We start from the raw sequence: 18,075 nt of genomic DNA, 5'->3' as shown, positions 1-18,075 counted from the left end.
GTCATGAAGACCTAAATGCAAATTTGGCCCTCAACAATTATTAATCTCTGCCTCAGTTTCCCCATCTTTAAAAATGGGGGTAATAATAGCATCTACCTCCCAGGGTTATTGAGAAGATAAAATGAGCTAATTTTTGCACATTTGTGCCTGGTACAGAGTAGATGCTTAATGAATAAAACTTGTTATATATATATATATATATATATATATATATATATGTATATATATATATGTAATATATATATGTGTTTCTGTGTGTGTGTATATACACATATATATATATATAAAGAAATACTCTTTTTATGCTTTCAGTCCCTCATGATTCTAATATCACAACCATCCTGCTGAATGTGGAGTCAGAGTATTTAAATTTCATATCACATCGTGACCATGCATGACCTTTGTGACCTTAAGCAAGTCCATTTGGCTCAGTTTCCTCACATATAAAATGTTGGGTTTGACTTTGACCTCTGAAGATCATTCCAACTCTATATGTAGGATGCATGATTCTATGGACCTCAAAAGTTCTTCTAAGCTCTAAATCTCTGGTTTTAGAATACGATAACGTATACGTAACATGAACATAGAAATGAGAAATTGAGACTGACCTTGATGGACCTTTGAGTGATGGCTGCATTTCCTGACGAGAGGGCACTGAATGCATCAATGAGTCCATTGTTCTGGACATTGTCTGTAGCGGTTGTCTTCATACCTCCTAAAGTAGAATTATATTACTAGAAATTCATATGTTGGCGCAGTTTAATGACAAATTAACAGTTTTGAACTTAGGCCAGATTTGGACTCAGGACCTTCCATCTCCAGGCCTGGTTCTCAATCCACTGAGCCATCCAGCTGCCCCCTGCAGCCTCCCACTTAGAAGGTCAATGCAAAATTTTCAGTCTTGTGAATATTTCCTACTTTTATACACATTAAAATCTCATTGATCTGGAATTCAACTGAGGCCTTGAGAAGAGACAAAAATGCCTAATGAGCCAAAATAGTGTCATAAAATCCGTAATTTAAATCAGTTTACACATTTCATTCATAATTGAGCTTTGTGAACCTTAATTCTTAAAGAATACATCAGTTCAATTATGTAGGACTCCTCTCCATGTCTCAGTAGATATTTTAATTAGTAGCTATGGCCAGAAAAATGTATTGCTTAGTAGACAATCTTCTGGTGATTCGTCTTTCCAGTTTTAGGAATGCTGCTCATTTCATTTCAGTTCTACCAACAATCATTAAGCCTCTATTTTTTCAAGAGAAATCTGCAACAGTGAAATAGTACTTAATCCACATAGATCTTACATTCCCTCCTGGACATAAGAGTGAGGTATGAGACAAAAGAAACTACATGTGGCCAAATAGGAAAATTCAGGGAATGACAGAATGAGAAAGAGAGAGTGAGACACAGAGACAGAGACAGAGACAGAGAGAAAGACACAGAGAGAGATAGACAGAAAGAATATCAGCATCTTGAAGAATCAGAATCATTGGAGAATATATCACCCATAATCAAGTCCTCACTCAAAGCCTTTCTATCTTCCTAGAACCTGTTTGAATTTGTACTCAGCTGACATAATCCTTGAGATCCTAGAGTCATCTTCAAAATAAGGATTCAGAATATAAGATGTTGGAGATCCAGGAATTTGGTAAATTGCTAACATTTCCAATCAATACATAAACATTCTCATTATTTGTACTAGTAATAACTATTTCATTGGGTTGGCGCCAATTACCATATTATAACTTAAATTACAACTTCAAAATTGCAAATTTGAATCCATGCAACCATTTCAAAGGATTAATTATTTCTAGTAATTGGGATCTGACTGTTGACTTCTCTGCTAAATTTTGAAGGTCCATTGCAATCTGACTCAAAATATTTTTCCAGTCTCCTTATGGTATTTCTTCCCCTCATACAGCCTGCAATTTGGCCAAACTCACCTTCTCTTCTGTTTCATACAGTCTATCTCCTGTCTTCATAACTTTTTGTTGAAGGTCCCATTTGTCTAGAATTCACTTTTTCTTTCATAGGTTCCCTGCCTTCCTTTAAGATGTATCTCAGGTACCATCTTGTGCCTAAATCCTTTCCTCATGCCTTCAACTATTAGCACCCTCCTTATCCAGTTAACTTGTATTGAACTGTTGGGTATACCTTCACATTCATTCACTTAATACTCTTCCATTATATATTTTTGTTGTCACCCTCAGTAGAATATAAGCTCAATCAAAATTGAGATTGTTTCATTTTTTGTCATTAAATTCTCTACAGCTCTGAGTGTGCCTCTCATATAGTGGGCATTTAATATGTGTTGACTGTTGTGCAGACTGGGATCCAATGAGTTTTACATTGACTTTACTCTTACTCCTGAAAAATTCTCAAGCTCATTATTAAAGTTAAGGGTAGTATATTTGGAGAAAGAAGAAGAAATTACTATGAGGCAGCATGATGACTTTATGAAAATCATGGCTACTTAACCGTATTTCCTTTTATAGAGAGATGGTTAGCCACTGTTATAGAGACTTTTTCAGAGCCTTAGACAAAGTGTATTTTGTCCTTTTTCTGGATAAGATGGAGTGATTTAGGTTAGACTATATATTTAGAACAAGAACCCAATCATTTTATTAACAGGGAAACTGAGGCCCAGATAGTACAAATTTCTTCTGAAAGATCACATGGTAAATGATAGATGTGATATGATAATATGGTTTAACACAATTTAGAGCTGGTTGAATGACTGGACCCCAAAAGTCACTGTGAAGGTTTGGTGACAACTTAGATTTCATGGTAGGCATCATTGGGCTCTAATGCATTATAAATAAGGAAGAATAATGGAGAACTAATGTAAAAAATGTCATGAAAGAGATGTACAAACAACAACAAAAAAAGATGATAAGCTAATCATGTGGTGATATCAGTTACCCCTATTTATAGCCTGAGTAATGATATCCATATGAAGTTCAGATAGCTTTAAGAAGCTCTTTAGCTTCTTAGGAAGAATCCCTGTGACAACATTATGGAAAGGCATAGACAGATAGGCATGGATAGTTTGCAATCGGTGTCTGGGGGTGGGAGCAATACTCACATCAGTTAGATCATGGATCCATTGTAGATCCATTGTATTTGAAACAACTTGAAAGGAGGTCTCTGTAGGAAAGCCCCAGGGATATGTACTTAGTTAGCTCTTTGCTGCTTAACACTTTATCAGTGCCATCAATGACATACTTCTCAAACTTGCAGCAGACAGAAAGCTGGGAAGTCTACTCAAGTTGAATGAGACAGAAATAGAAAAGGTGCTTGGACACGTTGGAATGAATATTTAAAATCTAATATTGGATTATCATGAAGATATTAAAGGGAGAAATATTATGGTTTATGTATGGGTTAAAAAAATCAAATTCCCAGGTATAAGATAGGAAAGGGTAGCAGTTCATGTGAAAAAGTTCTGGAGGGTTTTGGTATACCGCAAACTCAATAGGGGTCAACAATGAGATATGTACCAGTCAGAAAAGTTAATGGGATCTTGGGCTAAACTTAGTGTCTAATACTAGGGAAGCAATAGCTATTCTACTTTACTCTCTTCAGAGGATCCCAGGGTATTGAGTTGAGTTCAAAACACATTTTAGGGGGATTAAAAAGCTAGAGATCTGTAGGAGAAAGATCACTAGGATGCTGAAAATCAGTAGAAGAAACTGGGTGATTGACGTGGATAATATTTATGGGCTACCAATTAGAACAGAGATTGGTTATTATTATTTTGAAACCTTTCTGTCTTAGAGTCAATACTCCTTATTGTTACCAAGGCAGAAGAGTGGTAAGGGCTAGGCAGTTGGAGATAAGTGACTTGCCCAGAATCACATAGCAAGGAAGGGTCTGAGTTCAGAATGGAACCCAGGACCTTCTGCCTCCAGGCTTGGTTCTCCACTGAGACACCTAGCTGCCTTGATTAGATATTTTACTGCCACAAAGACCAGAATTAGGAATAATGAGTGGGAGATAAATAGAAACAGATTTTTGTCTTGAGATGAGGAAATGTCAAAAATGGAATAGGTTTTTCAGAAGTATTTCATTTTTCCCATATGAATGGCTTTAAGTAAACATTGGAAGACAGTGGTTGGAAGAATCCTTTCTTGGGTATGGGTTGTACTAGATAGTCTTTAATATATCTCAAAGATCAGCTATCAGACTCTGTAATTCTCTCATTGGGCAGACAGCCTTTGAGACTTATTGGGGTGGGGGAGTATATCAGGAGCAAACAGAAATGAGCCTCTCTCTGAATGTATTGCAGCATGTTCTCAGATGGCAGACCCTCAGGCTATTTTTGGACTTCATATGGAGGATCTCCAATTTGGTAAGACTGTTGTTTTGTAATTCCCCATCATCATGCAAGGTAACTTCTACCCTGGAACTCAAACTTCATCAGTCCGGGGAGTATTCCTTCTCTCCGATGGGAAGAGATAGGGTATGGAAGGCATATATGGAAGGGTATAGAGCAGAGAGCTCCTCTTATATCTTTCATTGAATTATAGTGCCCAAGACAGTCATCTCTTCATTTCCCAGCAGACTCTATTCCTTTGGACTTCATCATGCCTCTATTTTGGGCATCTTCCTCTCCTTTACCCTCTCCCTTTAGAGTTTTGCTAAATGTTTTACATTCTACTATATCCCCGTTAGACCGTGAGCACTCTGAGGGCAGGGGTTGACTTTTGCATTTCTTTGTATCTTAAGCACTTAACATAGTGCCTGGCACATAGTAGACATTTAAATATTTATTGGCTGCCTTATTAACTGACCTTCCAGATCTTGTGCCCAACTTCTCTAGCCTTCAGAAACCCTGGGTCACCTGCAGATCCTAGGGGAGAACTTGAGGGGAGGTTTGATCATTCCATGCCTACTAAAGAAAACTTTTCTTCAGGTTATATTTACCTGTCATTTCTGACAATTTCTCCAGGCCTTTCTCTGTAGAAGGTCCCAAAACAATTGTGTGGATAATGGCTCCACTTTGTTTCACTTCCTCAAAACATGTGTTGGTTGTATTGTCTTCTCCATCAGTCAAAAGGACCATTTCTGAACCATCAGTTAAGAATTTCTTTTTAACTACCTGAAAACACAGATTCATTCCAGGTATTGGTAAATAGACTTATTAGTGTTGCCAGATAGCCCTTAGTGAGTGGAGCAGGCCAGAAATTAAAGAAGGAAATAAAGGGAAGAGCTCAGGAAATCCATAAGGATCTTCCTGCCTTGCTGTCCTCAGATGGGAAATGTGGGACCTTTAGAAACTGAGCCAGAAAGTACACAGTCTTGAGATCATAGTCCCAGTTTCCCTTAGAATGTAAGCCATATGGATTCCAACCAGACTTTTCCTATACTTGTCTAATTTACTCTTTCTTGATTCTCTAGGACTTCTTCATAATATCTGTTCCCACAATTTTCCTAACTTTTTGAGACTCCAACTTCACATCCATATTTCCTAACCCCAGCATATTACATCATCTCTTATTTTGCTGAAAGAATTGAACATTTGACATGTTTTCTGGTATTTCACCCATTTCCCCTCTCCTGTTTGAGAGGAAACAGAGGTGCTGTGATAGCAAAGCCAACCCTTCCATTTTTCCCTTGATCCCTTCCTTTCCCTTTCCTCCGGCACCCTACTCTATTGTTACTTCTTGCTTTCCCTCTCATATATCATTGGTGTCCTCTCTGTTAATTTCTTCCTCCATTTCTACGAATATTAGGTTGTCCCATGGAATGCTATATTTGGGCCACAGGCTCAGACTCTCTCTTTCTTCTCCTTCATTGTTAAGCTTCATGACCTTCACTCTGATACCACTCAAGTCCGTACAATCTGTGGGTTCCATCTGTGCTCCTGCTCTTTTGCAGTTTGTACCTCCCCAGTCATCAATGACCTGAAAGTCTTCATCCTTCTAGACCTTTTATCCCCCATCTTTCTTGATATACTCTTTTCTCCTTTTGGCTTTCTATAACACTATTTCAACCTTGCTCTTCTACATCTCTGATGGATTCTTTACTGTTTCTACTCCCCTATTTCCACCTTCTCAGCATGGACACTCCCCAAAGCAATGTGTATGGTGCTCCAATTTTCTCTCTTCCATCTCTCATTTGGAATTTCTTCCACCAGGTTAGACACAAGGTTTACAGCTTACTGTAGGTCTCAAGTTTATCTTTTACCCTAGGATATTGATAGGGCATGAAAAACTGAATGAAGACTATCCAAATCCAAAGTTCAGATTAACCTTGAGAAGACTAAGTACTCAAAGTTCCCATTCCCTCTGAAGACAAATGTGGGAATCACTTTAAGTGTTTATACCTTTTTTTAGCTGTATATCCAAAATTAAAGTTGACTCTAGGCTTCGCATGTAATTTTTGAGAAGCTATATAAATATAATGCATGGTATGACCAATTCCTATCCATCAACTCACTGTTTCTTTTTTTAGACCCTTGTTGGTATAATGAGGTGGTTGAACTCAATGATTACTGAAATGGTTATATAATTTTATTTCATTTCAAGATAAGTCTTTAGACAGTATTAGTGCAACAGAAGGAGGAAAGCCCCCAGGAGTGCTAGTAGAGCAATCAGTTCATCACCTCTTGGCTGTGTGTGGTAATATCCTGTAAGTGGATGACTACCAGCTCTTTGTCTCAATGGATTCATTGTTAATAGAACCAGAAATATCTGGCTTTGTCAGAATGGAGCCTAGATTCAGGATCATTGCACTACCTGGTTGCCATGCTAGCCTAGTAGTAGTCTCTCGGTGACCGAGAATGACAATTGTCTTTGTGCAGTTTCATCTATTAATGCACCCTTATGTGGCTTTGAAGACCAAAGGCTGAGGTGCAGAGTTTGTGACACATGGGGCATGGGACGCCAGTTGTTACGGGAGGTGCGGTTGTGGCCTGGTGTCGGCGTTCACGCGCAGCGGCAAGACATCGATGTCGCTCATCTTCAAAGGTGGTGGCGGCATGGTGAATGTGGGTTCGCCAGCTGCTTCTGTCAGAGGCAGTGGGTTCTAGTTGCTTTGGTGTAATGCCAGCCCACTTCAACTTTGACTTTAGCTGATCCTTGAATCTTTTCTTTAGTCGGCCTTGTTTCCTGAGTCCAGCTGACAGTTCACCATAGAATACCTGTCTTGGTATTTGCTGTGGGTCCAGGCGGATGACGTGTCCAGACCATCGTAGCTGGGCTTTGAGGACAATGACTTCGATGCTGGTGGAGTTGGCTCTGTCGAGGACTTCCTGGTTAGTGATATGGTCATGCCATCGGATCCTCATGATTGACTGCAGAGAGCGTTGGTGGAATTGCTCCAGCTGTTTCATGTGCTTCCAGTACAGTGTCCATGTCTCGCAACCTTACAGGAGCGAGCTGAGGACCACTGCGTTGTACACTTTGAGCTTCATCGCAGTGCTTACACCTCTATATTGGAGGACTTAGGAGCTCAGGCACCCGAGTGCCTGGCTGGCCTTTTGGATCCTGGCATTGATCTCATGGTCTAGGGACTCGTTGTTGGCGATGGTGCTGCCCAGGTACTTGAAAGTGTTGACCTTAGAAAGCTGCGGGCCATCGATAGTTATGCACAGCTGCTTAGTTGGCCTCCCTGGTGCGGCTTGGAACAGTACCTCTGTTTTGCTGAGGCTGATAGTCAGGCCAAACTGTTTTGTTGCTGTGGAGAACCTGTCCACAATGGTTTGGAGATGATTTTCTTGGTGAGCCATGAGAGCACAGTCATCCGCGAAGAGAGCTTCCAGGATGAGTCTCTCTGTTGTCTTTGTTTTTGCAGTTTTGCAGTCAGGCGGCGAAGGTCGAATAGTGAGCCATCCAGCACATATTTGATCTGGACGCCCATGTCTAGATCCATCACAGCATGTCGTAATACTTGGGTTAAGGATAGGTTGAAGAGTACCTGAGAGAGGACACAGCCTTGTTTCATGCCATTGGAGATGTTGAAGTGATCGGAAGGCTCTCCACCAGATAGGACTTCCCCTGTCATGTCGACAGGAAAGAGCTGGATCAATTTGATGAATTTTGCTGGGCAACTGAGCTTGCTAAGAATCACCCACAATGTGTCCTGTTCACTATGTCGAAAGCCTTTGTCAAGTCTATGAAGACAATGTAGAGACTCAGGTTCTACTCAAGGCATTTTTTCTGCATTTGCCTCACAGTGAAGACCATGTCGATAGTGCTACGATCTGGTTGGAAGCCACATTGTGATTCAGGCAGGTTCTGCTCTGAAACAGATGACAGGAGTCTGTTGAGTATTACACGGGCGAGGATCTCTCCAGCAGTGGAGAGTAGTGAGATGCCTTTGTAGTTGTCACAGGCTGCTGTGTGCCTTTGTTCTTGTATAGGGCTACGATGGAGGCATCTCTGAGTTCTGGGGGCATGTCTTCCTCTTCCCATATGCTGGTCAGCACTATGTGGAATGCCTGGAGTGCCTTTCACTTTAAGGCCTTGTACACCTCAGTTGGGATCCTGTATTTACCAGGTGCCTTGCCTGCACTCATTTGCTTAAATTCTTTTTGGACTTCCTCTATTGAAAGAGGGACGTCAAGTTGTTCAATGGTGTAGTTTTGGGGGATCTGGTCAAGGGCGCTTTGGTCGACTGAAGAGGGTCGGTTGAAAAGCTGACTGAAGTGTTCTTTCCACCTGTTGCTGATGCCTTTTTTATCTTTTATGAGAGTGTCACCATCAGAGGATAGCAAGGGTGTGGTGGTGGGTTTTAATGGCCCATAGATAGTCTTGAGGGCACTGAAAAATTGTTTGTAGTTTTTCGTATCAGCAAAGTGCTGGATTTCTTCTGCCTTTTTTTCTCACCATCAGTCTTGCATCTTCCTGATCTCACGCTGCACCGTGGCTTGGAAAGATTTGAATCTGTCCTTTTTAGGAGCAGAGTTTGGGTTATTTTGCCACTCCATAAAGGCTTTGTTGTTTTTGCTCAACAGGTCTTCAATAGCGGTGTTGTTCTCATCGATCCAGTCCTGGTGGTTGCATTGTTTGGGGCCTAGGACTGCCTTAGTTTCTGCTATATATCATGGACTTTATTATATACTGTGCATGGTGCCATTATCATTGGTTTTACATTCCCATAGCTAGTATGGGTCAGGGTATTGAAGATTTAGATCTAGAAGATCTAGAAGAATCCTCAAAGGTCATCAGTTCTTTTTCTGCCATTCTACTAATGGGGAAACTGAAGCCTAAACAAATTAAGTGTGCAGGGTCACATAGTATATTTCTGAGGCAGAATTTGAAATCAGCTCTTTCTGACTCCAAGTTAATTGTTCTGTTTACTATATATATATAGTTGCTTATGGTCAAGTTGAGTCTATATATATATATATATATATATATATATATATATAAAACTATCTCCTTCCACATACTAAAAGCTTAATCAGTATTTAACTAGAGTTTCTTGATTTCATCATTTGCCAATATTCTTTTCCCCCTGGAAATATATTCACTTTTTAGATGTATCAAATTATACTAGACAGAAGACATATGAGAGATATTCAGAACAGAAATCCCACTTTAAAAATTTCTACTACAATAGAGACAGTGAAGGGTAGATGCTTTCACCATAAATGCTGTTCTGAGTCCAGAGCAGATGTGTGCTCCTCCTCCAGCAACAGTAACATTAGGTAACCTTGAAATGAGTGTCTTCCGCTGAACGTCAGACTCTATTTGCATCAGTTCACTTTGTATAGTGGCTGAACTGTCAAATGTGACTATTCCAGTCCATGATCCTTTTTCAATGATCTGAAGCAGGAAGAATTGCGAGGCTTGCCTTAGTCGATTCAGCCGGTTTCCAACCTGAAGAAAAAACACAAGTCAAATTCATAAGCTGTCAAGTTGTTATTTATAAGGAAGTTGTAGCAGAAGGGACTAAGCTCCGATGTTGAATTCCAGGGACTGTGGAGACTCTGCTTCCCAAGGTTAGGACAATGGAACACAAGCTTTGAAGTATTCTAGGTAACCAAGATCTTCCTGACTGAAAGGTCAAAGCACTATCTGCTATATTACATTAATGAAGAAATTCTATGGGAGGACTACTAAGCTATTGTGACCAGTGGGGAGAGTAAGATGGAGGGGACAATGCCCACACTAAAGAAGCTATAGGTTTTTTAAAGTATGGAATGTGAACTGCATTTTTTTGGTAGGGTGCATGACGCCTTTTAAAAATCATCAATAAACAGAAGGAAAATATGAAGTCATACAAAATTGATTGGAATGTTTGGTAATGAGGATTATAGATATTCATAGTCTGAAAAACTAACCAAGGAGCAAATTCTTAATTTAGACCTTCTTTATCTATGAAAATGTCATCTGTATTTAGGGATAAGGTTAATTGGCCATGAACACTAGTTGGAGAAAGTGTGTGAGAAGAGGAGAGGGAGGAGTATGAATATGAAGGCTTAGAGGGAAACTTGGTGAGTGGTGAATGATTCCTTGTTCTGTACTTTCATTTAAATCATGAGATCAATATGATTTTTGACAAGCCCAAGCAAGACTCTATGAGGTCAGCATAGGTTGCAGGTATATTCTTCCAGCATCCATGAGAATGGGACTGGTTTGGCTTACCTTCATGCTTCTAGACGTATCTATAACTAAAACCAGGATTCTTTCTCCTATCTGCTTCAGTGAGAATCTGGACTTGGGTGGTTCTGCTGCCATCATCGGAGTTGATTTTTTATAGTCTTCTGAATCCTGAATCACTTCCCATGTACTCTTGAGGTAGCACATCTTGTTTTGAAGATTGGGAGCAAATCTATTATGGTTCTTTTCTGTACAAAATTCAACCACCTAAAAAGCCCCAATAGCATTATAAATAAATACATGCTTCTTATTCTGGGGTACATGAACTTGATTTTGAAAGGATATTTTTATAACTATTTCAAATATTATTGACTGTCTTTGTCAGCAGAAGTGTTTTATGCATTTAAAACATATTTCTGATGAGTCCAAAGGCTTCATCGGATTGTTGATGGGTTCATGACAGAAAAAAAGGAAAGAACTGTCTTTGATAAACCACCTACAGAAATAATCCAACTAGCAGTATCATTTAGTGCAAAAAAAAATTATTCATTTGAAAAACTCTTCTCTTATATCACCTCCCCTAAATTTTCATGCTTATCAATCACAGTAGACACTTTTTCACAGGGCTGCTCATTCTTAGTTCTCACCACTCTTTAGTTCTCACCTTCTCTGGCTACATTATATCTTCTGAGTACTTCACACTTCTTTGTTAAACTTGCCTTTTGTGAGTTACTTGACCTTTGTGTGATTAATTTAACTTTTACAGGTAGTGTATTAGATTTAAAAATAGACTTAGTTTAAGGTTTAGCTTCACTGTAAGGTATGAGATAAGTACCATCATTGTTCAATCAGGAGTTTACAACTTTATCTTCCCCTAAGGTATCTCTATGTATGGGTGCAGTAATGTAAAGTTCCCAAGACATTCCTGATTCTTGTTAGACCAAGTATCTCCATTGTTACAATAAGGAAATAGCTAAATCAAATCTTCTTAAGTATAGTCTGAGTAGTTTTTAAGATTCACAGCTCCCCATAACACCAAGAAAGAATCCCCCCCCCAGAGCCCCAAATTTGCTTATGTATTTTAGAGATTTATGGGAGATTTAGACGAATTTTGAGATTCTAACTAAAAAGAAATGGGCCACAGTATGTGAGTGTGAGGGATAGAGGGAAATAAGGGGTTGGATGGTGATGTTCTCTTATGTTCTAACTTTGTTTTATGAATTTCAAAACTACTCAACCCTGTTCAAACCATTCTTTTTTTTTTTCTTTTTAATTTTTATTTGGTCATTTCCAAACATTATTCATTGGAAACAAAGATCATTTTCTTTTCTTCCCTTCCCCCCCCCCCCACAGCCGACACGCAATTCCACTGGGTATCCCATGTGTTCTTGATTCAAACCCATTTCCATGTTGTTGGTATTTGCATTAGAGTGTTCATTTAGAGTCTTTCCTCAGTCATATCCCCTCCACCCCTGTAGTCAAACAGTTGCTTTTCATCGGTATTTTTACTCCCACAGTTTATCTTCTGCTTATGGATAGTTTTTTTTTAGATCCCTACAGATTGTTCAGGGACACGGCATTGCCACTAATGGAGAAGTCCATTACCTTCGATTGTACCACAGTGTATCAGTCTCTTTGTACAATGTTTTCCTGGTTCTGCTCCTTTTGTTCTGCATCACTTCGTGGAAGTTGTTCCAGTCTCCATGGAATTCTTCCACTTTATTATTCCTTTGAGCACAATAGTATCCCATCTCCAACATATACCACAATTTGTTCAGCCATTCCCAAATTGAAGGGCATCCCCTCATTTTCCAGTTTTTGGCCACCACAAAGAGTGCAGCTATGAATATTTTTGTACAAGTCTTTTTCCTTATTATCTCTTTGGGGTATAAGCCCAGTAGTGCTATGGCTGGATCAAAGGGCAAACAGTCTTTTATCTCCCTTTGGGCATAGTTCCAAATTGCCCTCCAGAATGGCTGGATTAATTCACAACTCCACCAGCAATGAATTAGTGTTCCTACTTTGCCACATCCCCTCCAGCATTCACTACTTTCCTTAGCTGTTATGTTAGCCAATCTGTGTGAGGTGATACCACAGAGTTGTTTTCATTTGCATCTCTCTAATTATAAGAAATTTAGAACACTTTTTCATGTGCTTACTAATAGTTTTGATTTCTTTGGCTGAGAACTGCCTGTTCATGTCCCTTGCCCATTTATCAATTGGAGAATGGCTTGGTTTTTTGTACAATTGATTTAGCTCTTTGTAAATTTGAGTAATTAAACCTTTGTCAGAGGTTTTTATGAAGATTGTTTCCCAATTTGTTGCTACCCTTTGGATTTTAGTTACATTCATTTTGTTTGTACAAAAACTTTTTAATTTGATGTATTCAAAATTATTTATTTTACATTTTGTGACTATTTCTAAGTCTTGCTTGGTTGTAAAACCTTTCCCTTCCCAAAGGTCTAACAGGAATACTATTCTGTGTTCACCTAATTTAGTTATATTTTCCTTCTTTATGTTCAAGTAATTCACCCATTCTGAATTTATCTTGGTGTAGGGTGTGAGGTGCTGATCCAAACCTAATCTCTCCCTCAAACCATTCATTAGAGGATGGGATTTGGCTATTTCCTGATCAATAACAACAGAGATACTTGGAATGACAGAATCAGGTCTTGGAAACTACAATCTCTTCCCTACTCAGGGTAAAAGGATTTAGGAAGGGCTGCAGCAAAGCTCAAGATTTAATTATTTGAGAATATGACCTTCAACAGACATGTGCAAAGGGGACAAACCTCTGGGCAGTACTGGGTTAAGCTAGAGCCATCATTGGCACAGGAGATACACAGGAAGTGAGGTAGAGGAGAGCTGAGGAGTGCTGCGACTTCCTGTGTGGAGGAGAATGTTGTTGGTTAGATCCTGGTGCTTGGAGTAGAGGCCCTCAGACTGTTTCTCCATTTTGGTCACGTGAGTGATAGGGACTGATCTCTTTTCTTTGCCTCGGCTATCCAAGGCCTTGAGCCTTTGGCCCAGCCTAAGCAGAGTGGGTATTTAAGCCCTATTCCCTTCTCTCCCCTTCTCTCTCTCTCTCTCTCTCTCTCTCTCTCTCTCTCTCTCTCTCTCTCTCTCTCTCTCTCTCTCTCTCTCTCTCTCTCTCTCTCTCACTCTCTCTCACACACACACACACACATACCTTTCTTCCTACTGTTTTGTAATTAAAACCTCCATAAGAGGTTGACTGCTGACTTGAGTTTTCATTTAGGAATTACATAGCTGAATTTCTTGGTGACCTTAAATTAATATATATCAGTCTTTTAATGTGATTTCCATATCACAGTGTCCTCAGCCTTCCCTTTTAGAGAAATATTGGCTCACTAGGGAGAGCTGTTGAGCTCAAGAGGCCTGCCTTAAGTCATTAGGACAGATGTTTCTTACAGGAGCAGACTAGTGCAGTAGAGAGAGCCCTGAGCTAGCCAGGGGCACCACTCGCTTCATTTCTGCAAGTCTGTTTCCTCCTCTGTGAAATAGGAATGAGGGTTATGGCAAATGAGGTCATTCTAAGCATCAGAGAAGGTCTAGTCAAAGTGCCTTGTAAACCTTAACACTAAGTAAATGCCAGCTATTAGGACTATTTTCTGTTTATAAACTTCAGAACTGATGATCCAAATACTTACAGAATCGATGCTTTGCATGAACATGATGGAGGCTTTCTCACTCTGAACTTTATCGGGTATGAACATACAGTCTTTGTTTAACTTTCCTGTTTTGGGATCTGTCCAACAATCTCTGATGGAACAGCTTCCTCCAGAACATGTATATACCTTATTTGTACCAGTGATACCCTCAGAACACCTGAAAAATATGAAGATTAGATTTTACGAACATTAGACCATTTAACGTCACTCCCCATAAAAACACTTCAACCTATGTGTTAATCTTGCTATGCATTTCTTCATCAAAGAGAGTGTGTTTCAAGCAACCCAGGAAGTAGAAACTTCTCTTATAGCCAGCAAGAACCGTTTTTGTTTGGCAGAGCACCCCTGTTGGCAATGTTAGCCTGTCTGCAGGAAGCCAGGTCTGCTTTACTGGGATCCCTAATGCTGTTTCTCCAAGGGATGGGCACCGGGCTCCTTATTGTCATTTTTAGGGGAATTAAGAGGGAATCTTCCTCATTCTCAGTAACTTTTGGAGCTCCTCAGTGTTGTCATCTCCATTAACAAGTGGGGCATCTAAAGTTCTTTATCTGTTTTCCTAAGAAGCCAATTTGCTTTCTCTTTGATCTCTTCATAAGGTTTCATTCATTCAATAGATTAAAAGTGCCCAAGAGAATGTCTCTTAAAACTCTCTCATCTAGCCAATGTGAGGTTGCTTTCTGTTGTAGAGAAATAAGTCAAATATATAAGAAACAAGCCATGCCCTGATTAGTAAATGGTCAAAGGATGTGAAAAGATGAAGTAATCAAAGCTATCAATAAATACTTACAAGTCTACCTGCCAAAGCAAACCCAGAAACTCTATGAACACAATTACAAAGTAGTTTTAGTACAAATAAAGTCAAAATTAAAAATTGGAAAAATATTAATTGCTTATGGTCAAGTTGAGTCAATACCATAAAAATGGAAATCCTGTCTAAATTTACTTTATTGCCATGTCAATCAAGCTACATATTTTATGCAGCAAAAACTATTTGATAGAGCCAGAAGAAAATAACAGAATGTATATGGAAGACCAAAAAGTCTTGATATAGTCAAGGAATCAATGGGGGGAAATATGACTGTAGGCTATTGTACCAAATCTCAACTATATTGGGAAGCAGAAAGTATCCAAAAATTTGGTTTTGGCTGCAAATAGAGTGGTCAGCCTGTAGAATAGATTAGGACCAGAATACACAGTAGTAAACGTCTAGTAATCTAGTGTTTGAAAAACTCAAAACGTCCAAGCTTTTGGGATGAGAACTCAGTATTTGACAAAAAAAATTTTAGAAAACAATTTGACAAAAACTAAGCATAGACCAACAGCTCAGCCCCTATACTAAAATACATTTAAAATGGGTACATGCTTTAGACATTGGGGCTGATACTATAAGCAAAACAGAAGCACATGGAATAATTTACCTATCAGATCGATGGTTAAGAAAAGAATCTATGATCACTTGAGATAGAGAGCAATAAAAGATGTTAAATGGATACTTTTGATTATATTAAATAGAAGAGTTTTTGCACAAGCAAGGCCAGTGAGTGCAGCCAAAATTAGAAGGAAAGCAGAAAGCCATGAAAAATATTTTTACAGTAAATATATGATAAAGACTCATTTCTCAAATATATTGACAACTGAATTAAAATTATTAGGCTCCAAGTCATTCCCTACTTGATAAATGGTCAAAGTTTATAATAGGCAGTTTTCAGATAGAGAAATTAAAGTTATCTATAGTCTTATGGAAAAATGCTCTGCATCATTAATGCACATTAAAATAACTTTAAGATACCACTTCATATCTTTCAAATTGGCTAATAGGACAGAAAAGAAAATGAAAAACTCTTGGTGAGAAAATTAGGACACTAATGCACTGTTGACGGAGTTGTGAAATGATACGACCATTTTGGAGAATAATTTGGAACTATGCCCACAGGGCCAGAAAACTGTGGCTACCCTGTGATTCACCAATACCACTCCTATGTCTGTATCCCAAAGAAATCTTTTAAAAAAGTGACAAGGATATTTTTGTACAACGTATTTATGGCAGTCCTTTTTGTGGAGGCAAAGAATTGGAAATTGAGGGGATGTCTATTAATTGGGGATTGGCTGAGCAAGTTTTGGTATGATTATTATCGAATACTATTGTGCTATAAGAAGTGATGAGAAGAATGATTTTATAAAAACCTGAGAAGACTTACGTGAGCTGATTCAAAATGAAGTGACCTATATATTTTAGATCAAATTGTTTGTCATCTCACAGAGGGAGGGAGGGTAAGAAAGGACGGAGGGAGAGGATTTAGAACTTAAAATTTTTAAAAATGAATGTCAACTGGGGAAAATAAAATATTAAAAAATATTTAAAAATTTAAAAAATTACCTATCCCCCCAAAAGAGAATATTATTTCAGTCTGATGTCATACATTCACAAAATGTTAAAAGAAGATAATCATACTTTACTGGTACATTTTTTCCATCAAACTGGTAGAAAGGATTGTCTTCATTGTATTCCTCAAATACACCCCATCGAAAATGGGCCCATTCATGAACTAAAACTTTACCTGTTGGAATATATTTAAAATAAAAAAAATATAATGACTTCTACAATTCAGTGATTGGTTGGGTATCACCTCAGTAAGCCTCCCATTTGACCCTGAAATAATATGTGTAAATCACTTAGCCTGGCTAAGTGATTACACATATTATCTGGCTCATAACAGGTTATTGATGAGGCCTCTCTCCATTCCTCCCTCCCTCTCTGTCTCCCTCTCTCCCTCCTTCCCTTCCTCCCTCCCTCCAATCCTTCATCCCTCCCTCCATTCCTCCCTGCCTACATTTCACCTTCCCTCCCTCCCTCCCTCCCTTCCTTCCTCTCTCCCTTCCTCCCTTTCTCCCTCCCTCCCTCCTTTCCTCTCTCCCTTCCTCCCTCCCTCTCTCACTCCCTTCCTCTCTCCCTTCCTCCATTCCTCCTTCCCTCCTCTCCTCCCTTCCTCCCTCCCTCCCTTCCTCTCTCTCATCCCTCCCTCCCTTCCTCCCTCCCTCCCTTCCTCCTTTCCTCCCTCCCTCCATTCCTCCCTCCTTTCCCTCCTCCCTCCCTCCCTCTCTCTCTCCCTCCCTCCCTTCCTCTCTCTCTCCCTCCCTCTCTCCCTCCATTCCTTCCTTCCTTCCTTCCTTCCTTCCTTCCTTCCTTCCTTCCTTCCTTCCTTCCTTCCTTCCTTCCTTCCTTCCTCCTTTTTTCTCTCTTCCTTCACATTTTTCTAATCTGTAGTCACTTAGAGCATTTTTCATATATTTCTATAAAGCTTTGATTTCTTTATCCCAAAACTCAATGTTCATATACACATAGACTTTGTAATTTAATGTATATTTGGGCATTATACTCGAAATTTCTTTTTTACAGATTGGGAGGGCATTTCAAAAAGCATTTTCAAATAAGGAGAACCATATTCTGTGTAGGCTGTGGTATTTAGATTATTAAATATACTGAAAATTTTATGAAATATTACTCTTAGCAACTATACCTTTTGGTCCAAATACATTCAACATTTCTCCCCGGATGATCCGAGGAGTTAAATAAATTCTCTCTCCCCTCTCTCCACATTTTCCAAACTGGTCAATTCGTGGAATATCATTGCCTGGGGAATTAGGAACTTCAATGATGATATCTGCCTAGAAATATTTTTAAAGGTTTTAAAAATATATATGTATATAATAATAATAATAATAAAAACTCTTGGTATTTGGATTAAAATATCCAGGAAAATTTTCATTAAATATTAGAGAATTATTTATTTAAACAAGTTTTAGGTCACAGTGATGGTTTAATAATATT

General features: G+C 39.0%; 1 protein-coding gene across 1 annotated transcript in view; it reads right to left on the bottom strand.

Moving 5' to 3' along the window:
• LOC100009811 (calcium-activated chloride channel regulator 1-like) overlaps positions 1 to 18,075 on the bottom strand; it is a 67,829-nt gene that overhangs the window by 26,084 nt on the left and 23,670 nt on the right. The window contains exons 4-10 of the mRNA XM_007480563.3: positions 17,765 to 17,912; positions 16,699 to 16,804; positions 14,226 to 14,403; positions 10,600 to 10,821; positions 9,598 to 9,831; positions 4,931 to 5,105; positions 609 to 715 (exon numbers count right to left, since the gene is read on the bottom strand). Of these exons, the coding sequence (XP_007480625.2) occupies positions 609 to 715; positions 4,931 to 5,105; positions 9,598 to 9,831; positions 10,600 to 10,821; positions 14,226 to 14,403; positions 16,699 to 16,804; positions 17,765 to 17,912 (1,170 nt within the window). The remainder of the gene's footprint in view (positions 1 to 608; positions 716 to 4,930; positions 5,106 to 9,597; positions 9,832 to 10,599; positions 10,822 to 14,225; positions 14,404 to 16,698; positions 16,805 to 17,764; positions 17,913 to 18,075) is intronic.

The sequence above is a fragment of the Monodelphis domestica genome, chromosome 2 (assembly GCF_027887165.1).
Source record: "Monodelphis domestica isolate mMonDom1 chromosome 2, mMonDom1.pri, whole genome shotgun sequence".
Classification (NCBI taxonomy): Eukaryota; Metazoa; Chordata; class Mammalia; order Didelphimorphia; family Didelphidae; genus Monodelphis; species Monodelphis domestica.
This window is presented reverse-complemented; position numbering and strand designations above follow the sequence as displayed.